The sequence below is a fragment of the Crocuta crocuta genome, unplaced genomic scaffold (assembly GCF_008692635.1).
Source record: "Crocuta crocuta isolate KB4526 unplaced genomic scaffold, BGI_CrCroc_1.0 scaffold1133, whole genome shotgun sequence".
In the NCBI taxonomy this organism is placed as follows: domain Eukaryota; kingdom Metazoa; phylum Chordata; class Mammalia; order Carnivora; family Hyaenidae; genus Crocuta; species Crocuta crocuta.
The window spans coordinates 997,383-1,004,793 of record NW_027530366.1 but is presented as its reverse complement, the minus strand read 5'-3'; the positions used below and the strand labels follow the sequence as shown (position 1 = coordinate 1,004,793).

General features: G+C 39.5%; 1 protein-coding gene across 4 annotated transcripts in view; it reads right to left on the bottom strand.

Annotated features, from left to right (window-relative positions):
• Window positions 1-7,411, bottom strand: part of SLC25A14 (solute carrier family 25 member 14) — a 49,946-nt gene that overhangs the window by 4,030 nt on the left and 38,505 nt on the right. For all 4 annotated transcript variants that reach the window (XM_077766145.1, XM_077766144.1, XM_077766148.1 and 1 more), the window contains 2 exons: window positions 5,787-5,911; window positions 4,756-4,891 (listed from right to left, as the gene is read on the bottom strand). In XM_077766145.1, coding sequence (XP_077622271.1) covers window positions 4,756-4,891; window positions 5,787-5,911 — 261 coding nt within the window. The remainder of the gene's footprint in view (window positions 1-4,755; window positions 4,892-5,786; window positions 5,912-7,411) is intronic.

The following is a 7,411-nucleotide window of genomic DNA, read 5'->3' as shown; positions in this document are numbered from 1 at the left end:
GATCCTACATGATCTGGCCCCTGCCAGTCTCTCCAGTTTCACTTCCTACTACTTTCTCCTTCATTTACCACATTCAGCCACACTAGCCTTCTTTTTAACTTTTGAACATATCCAAGTTCATTCCTAACTCAGGGCCTTTGTACCTGTTCCCTCTTTTTGAAATGCTTTTTCTTTCAGATCTTCATCACCTTCTTCTCATCATTCAGACCTCTGGTCAAATATCACCTACTCACAGCCTTGTCCTGGCTATCCTAGCTGAAGTAGTTCCCTATCATCATTGCCAAATTACTGTCTTATGCTGTTTATGTCTTAATAGCATTTAATTCCATCTGAAATTATACTGTTTATTATTTGTGTGTTTATTGTCTGTCTCCCTCAACTAGAATGTACTCTCCAAGAAAACAGTGACTATGTTTGTCTTGTTCACCATTATACCCCTACCACCTAACACTATCTGGCACAGGAAAGTTTCCAATAAATACCTAAATGAATATTTGTTGAGTACATGAACATACAAACACAGTAAGGGTCTCTAACACTCCCATGAGCCATATGAACCTTTAAAAAGTTCCAAAACAGTGACTAACTCCTATAGAACATAAGGACTGGGAGGTCCAGTGCCTGGCTTAAGACAGTTGTGTGAAAACAAACACAAGAACTTCTACAGATAGAGACAACAGACTACTTCATAACGTTGTGCATTCTTCAATAAATAATCAGCTGTGAATAAAGTGATAAGATGCACATGTCTGTACCTTCATGGAACTTAGTCCGCTGGGGCAAAGGGGCATTAAAAGCAATTACAATAAAATGTAACAAATGAGAATAAATGTGACACAGCCACACAACTGAATATCACCCATCCATAAAAAGGAACACACTGACACACACTATGACATGAATGAACCTTGAAACACTGTGGTAAGTGAAAGCCAGTCAAAAAGATCGCATATTGTATGATTCCATTTACATGAGATATCTAGAATATGCAAATCTATAGAGATAGAAAGTAGATTAATGGTTTCTTAGGACTGGGAGGGAGGGAACAGGGGAGTACAAGGTTTCTTTTTGAATTCATGAAAATGTTCTAAAATCAACTGTGGTGATGATGGTTGCACGTATCTGTGAACATACCAAAACCCTCTTTGAATAGGTGAATTTTACAATGTGTAAGTTAGTCCTCAAAAAAAGATGTTTTTAAATAATATAATAAATGTTGACAGAATTAAGTACAAGAAACTGTGTACACATAACCTAGTTCAACAGTCAAGGACAGCCTTTAGGAAAAAGTAATGAGGTCTGAAGAATGAATAGGAGCTAGCCAAGTGAAAAGGATATTTAGGGTAGAGTGGGGGCATCTAACAAAGTATATGGCATGGATGAAAATTTGGGAATGAAGGAGTCTACCAGTGGAAATTGTATAGTACATCTGGAATGTAGAATAAAGGTAGCGGTGATAAGGCTGTAGAAATAAAAAGCAGCCAAATCATATAGAGCCTTGGGTCAACGAGAGGCCATTCAAGGGTTTTAAGACAGACGTGACAAGGATAAGATTTGCAGCTGTTGGTTTCTATGGCAGAGATGAATGTAGAACTCCATTCAATAGTGCTCTGTGACTCTCACTGATGAAGTACTAAAGCATGATGCTTTTATATACAATGACAATATAGAGCAGTCAGTATAAAGAACTTTAACAGCAAATAAATGAATGAGTGAATATAAATAAAGGTTACTGCCAACATGAAAACATGTGGTATGTTTCTGACAATACAACACAGCATGATGGCTATAAGTATAAACTTTCAAATCAAACAGACTCTGGTTTAAGTCCCAGATCTGTCACTTATTAGGTGTGTAATCTTGGGTACTTAGCCACTCCCACCTAAGTTCCCTTGTTTATAAAATGGAAAACATATCTACTCTATAGGGTTGCTGTGAGTTAAAGGATAGACTATAGTGTGTGGCACATAAGCATTCACTAAATGCTAGCTATTACTCTATTATCAAACATTCTACCTCCTCTTAGCCTACCTTCTTGAAAGAGTATTTTACACTTATCTATTTACCCTTGATTCCTATGTGTTTATCTGTATCTATTAAAGTGTCATGAAGGCCAAAACTTTTCTGGCACATAACTAGAACAGCACCTGGCATATAAGACTTAAACATTTTTGTACTGAATGAATGAATAATTAAACACACTCCTCATGCACAGCAATCTAGCTTTTGCAAACATCAATCCTGCAAACTTCCTCTAGAAAATATCAAATCCAACAGATAGTTTGTAGTCCTTATATATTGGACTTCTCTATTCCAGTTGGCATTAAATAAGTACTCATCTCTTCTTGAAACTCATTACTCCCTTGACTTCCATGGCTCTTCTAAGTTTCCTCATATCTTCTGACTGTTATCTTTTGGTTTCTTTCCTAGGTTTCCCACCTGCCAAGCCCTCAGCAACTGGTATTCCTCAGAGTTATTTCCTTGGCCCTACCTTTCTCTCTATACCAGTGATTGTCAAGTGTAAGGGTAAGCATGTCAAAAATAGCAAGGAGGGGCTTTTACCACTCTACTCCCCAGAGTCTGAGAATCACTTACTCTGTGATTCACTATTAATAGAAAGAATTCATAATACTCTAGTGTGGTAAAAAGGCAAAAATGATGTGAACTCCTCTACCTTCTCTCCTTGGTTTCCCCCTCCACAGTTATATAGCACCTGGATACTACTGATCACCCAGGCTACTATCTATACTCTAAACTCTCCCCTGAGTTAAGACTAAAATATCCAAATATATCCACTGCATGCTTCTCATGTACTTCAAACTAAGTATCCAAAATTGTACTGTCTCCCCAAAAAACCTGCTTTTCCTGTAATGTCTGTGTGTCAGTGAGTAGCACCACACAGTCACCAAAACAAAGAACTGGGAAGTTATCTCTGATACTTCCTTTCTCCCACACCACTCCACACCCAGTTAAGCAAATCCTATTGACCTTATCAACTAAATTATTCTCAGTTCTATCCTACCTTCTGCATCCCCTCTAGAGTGCTCAAATTTAGGCTTCATTGCCTCTAGTTTAAGTTACTAACAGCCTTCTAGGGCCACCTGGGGGGCTCAGTCAAAGCGTCCGACTTCGGCTCAGGTCATGATCTCACAGCTAGCTCAGAGCCTGGAGCCTGTTTCAGATTCTGTATCTCCCTCTCTCTCTGACCCTCCCCTGCTCATGCTGTCTCTCTCTCATAAATAAATAAAACATTTAAAAAAAAAAGTTACTAACAGCCTTCTAATCAGCTTCCCTATCTCTAGGTCAGTGTTTCTCAAAAGTGTTGTATCCAGATGAGCAGCATCACTATTGCCTGAGAACTGGTTAGAAACAAATTCTCAAGTCCCTATTCAAGACCTGCTGAATCAGAATCTGGCAATGGGCCCCAGCAATCTGCATTTTAATAGACCCTCCAGGTAATTCTGATGCATGTTAATACCTTAAGAACCACTGCTCCAGGATTATCCCCTTAGATAATTGGCTTTTCAACCTTAGGTGAACACTGCAATCACCTGAGGACTTTTAAAAATACTTTCTACCTGGGTCCTACCCCCAGAAGTTCTGAGTTCATTGGTCTAGAGTAGACACAGGAGTGTGAAAGTTCCCCCAGGTGGTTCCAATGCACCTGAGAACCACTGTCTTACAAAGCCAAAGTAAAATGTCTAAAATGCAAATATGACCTGTTTTAAGATCTTTCAATTGCTTCCCATCCAGTAAAAAAAAAAAAACAAAAAACAAAAACAAGTACTTCAGCATAGCATTCAATATCCTTTATAATTTACTTAACCCTTAGCCATCAACATAAGAAAGGCACTACAGTGTAGAGGTTAACAATGTTAGTTTGAAGCCAAATGGTCTGAGCTGAAACCCCACTAGCTGAGAAATCTTGAGCAGGTTAATCTCTAGTGCTTTAGTATCTACCTCACGGGGGTAATGATGAGGATTAAGTGAATGAATACATATAAGTCTCAGTAGGACAGTTTCTGAATCACAGTTAAGCATTCAACAGATGTGAGTTATTATTCAAGATGTCACCATCTACAGGTAGCCTATTTTAAACTTCCAAATTAGACTAAAACTTCCTTCGATAGGTCCCTGAGTTTATCATTTACCAGCCTGTGCTGATTATCTGTTTGTACACCTGCAGTACAGTATAATATCTCTGTATTACTAAAATGGTGCCTGTTAGATAATAAATGGCTGTTAAACTAAACTGACAGCAGCACAGAGAAACCATATGGAAATGTCATATTTTGGGCCCAAATTTGCTTTTTGTAAAGAAGGATGATCACCAGTGATTACACAACACATTCAGCTTCCTGAATATCATAGCATCACAGAAACTTTCAAAGGCAAAGTGTGAACAACAGCACAATAACTGAAATTGAATACCGGATTTTCTATTACAGGGTCTCTGTCTTGCCTGAAGCAGGTAAATGTGGGATATGTTAAGTCCCTTATATCAATAATTCTTCACGATGCTATCAATAAAAGTATCCTGCAGTCTCAAACATTCAAACTGGAATGATAATATTAAGGACCACTGTGTATCAGCAGATTGCCAAGGAGACAGCTCTTATACCTGGGAATTATTCTGAAAGACTATTAAAAATATACATACAACCAAGATACATAGCAACCAAGAATAAGGACTGAAAGAATGTCTGAGATATCTAAGAAAATTAAAAATGCAAAACAAACCTACAGCGTGCATACCTTTAAAATACCATCCAAAGTACCCTTATAAAGGTCTACATGTCCCACGATTGCCCTCTGGTTCATCATGCGAGTTCGAACCACATCAACTGGATTAGAAGCGAGGGCACCAGCCAAGCCACATGTAAAGCTGGAACTAAAAACGAAAACTTTTAAGATAAACTGCTTCACTTCCAACCCTGACTAAACAGAAATTAAGCCAAACATAAATGCATAAATGTATGATGAATCAGACTCATCAGATAAAACCTGGCACTTGCCCTTTCATTACAAGAGAAAGGAAATGTGTTCAAAAGGAGTATCATCCAAAAGTTGTCACTGTGGGCCACCTGGCTGGCTCAGTCAGTATAGCATGTGACTCTTGATCTCAGGGTTGTAAGTTCAAGCCCCACATAAGTGCAGAGATTACTTAAAAATAAAATCCTTTAAAAAATATTATCCCCTTCACTTTGCAATCCAAAACTGAGCCTTTCAGTGAGGAGCAGTTTATAAGTCTAGCAAGATCCCTAAGCAGAAAGTAATATACATCATCTATTAGATATGTAAAGTTTTCATACCACAGCATCATATACCAAATATATTTGATTGGTAAAGTATCATAAAAGTTACAAGATGAAGAGAATGTAGGATTAGCAACAGTCTTCAGCCCAAAACTGTGGTTTTGTTTCACAGGTCCTATAAATTTTCACTCTTTTTTATGATTCTCATTGAGAAAAGTTTGCTTTATGATCCAAACTTAACCAAAGCAAATAACAGGGAAGATTAGATATAGAGGCTGTATATGAACAAATGCAAATCCTAGCCATCTAATAGGCTGTTGTATTAGACACTGCTACCAAGTACTAAAGTACTCATAGCATCTAGGATCTCTGTACAAGTATTAGAAGGCTTGAAGTTCTGGTGATAAGAGAGACAAGGGGTATCTAGACCATCTGTACTCATTACTGATTCTACATGAGGACTTCAGTGAAAGATGCTTTTTGTGCTTAAAATAATGGAAATATGGACTAAGCACAACCTATAACACTTACACAAAGTGAGTTAAAATTGTGTCTCCCATCACCCCTGACAATATTAAGTGCTTCTTTGTAATATCATAGACTGGTAACTCCACGCCCACAACGATGGCAGCCCGCTGAGCAGTTGGGACAACACCCTGCAAAATATAAATGATATTACACACCAAAGAAATACACAGGTTAGTGACATAAGTTTTTAAAAAAGTGAACAAAGGACACCTGGGTAGCTCAATCAGTTACGTGTCCAACTCCTGATTTCGGCTCAGGTCATAATCTCACAAATTAGATTATGAGATGGAGCCCCATGTTCGGCTCTGTGCTGAAAGTGCAGAGCCTGCTTGGGATTCCCTCTCTCTCTGCCCCTCCCAAGCACATGCTCTCTCTCAAAATAAATAAACATTAAAATATGAGAGAGGGGCGCCTGGATGGCACAGTCATTAAGCTTCTGACTTCGGCTCAAGTCATGATCTCATAGTTCGTGAGTGAGAGCCCCACATCGGATGAGCTAGTGCCCCGCTTTAGGTGAGCATGAGCCCTGTTTGAGGTGAGCCCTGTTTCTCTCTCTCTCTGCCCCCTCCCCAACCCTCATGGGATTCTCTCTCTCTCTCTGTGTGCCCCTCGCTCAGTTGAGCCCTCTCTCAAAAAAACACGACTTAAAAAATAAAAATAAAACTGACCAAACAGGTTGAGAGTTACAAAGTGACATAAAAATCCAAGTCTTGAATGCTGACAAAAACTGAGGACTGATGGATGTGGGGGGAGGGGGGATGGGCATGGAGGAGGACACTTGTGGGGATGAGCACTGAGTGTTATGTGGAAACTAATTTGACAATAAACTATTAAAAAAAAAAAATCCAAGTCTGAGGGCACCTGGGTGGCTCAGTTGGTTAAGTGTCTGACTTCAGCTCAGGTCATGATCTCAGTTCCCAAGTTCGAGCCCCACATTGGGCTCTCTGCTGTTAGCGCAGAGCCCACTTTGGTTCCTGTCTCCCTCCCTCTCTGCACCTCCGTAGCTCTCATGCGATGCGCTCACTCGCTCGCTCTCTCTCTCAAAAATAAACAAACATTAATAAAATAGGGGCTCCTGGTAGCTAAGTCGGTAGAATATCCAACTTTGGCTCAGGTCATGATCTTGCAGTTCATGGGTTCAAACCCCACATCAGCCTCACAGCTGTCAGTGTGGAGCCTGTTTCTGATCATCTGTCCCTCTCTGCCCCTCCCCTGCTCCTACACTCACTCTCTCAGAAATAAAAAATTTTTAAAAATGTCATTTACATTTGAAAATAACAAACTTCCCACGGGGACAACGGCTTTCTGGGATATATGTGTATCATTTATATATAAATGATAATATTTATATCACTTATAAATTTCCAAATTCAACTTATCAAGTGGAAGTCATGTAGCTGTGCTAACATCAGAAGGCGTCTGATTGTGCTGGTTGGGCTGGCTACCCCAACAGTGCCTTCCTCTCAGATACTTCCACCCGCTCAACTGTGTTAGAAGATGATCTTCACAGAAGACTACCTTGCTGAACAGTAGGCCCCAAATTGGAGCCCACAGACACGTTGTGTGTGGCCTACACAGTGTTTCTAGAAGGCCAAATTAGCTGCCAATATATAAAAAACAGGATACTT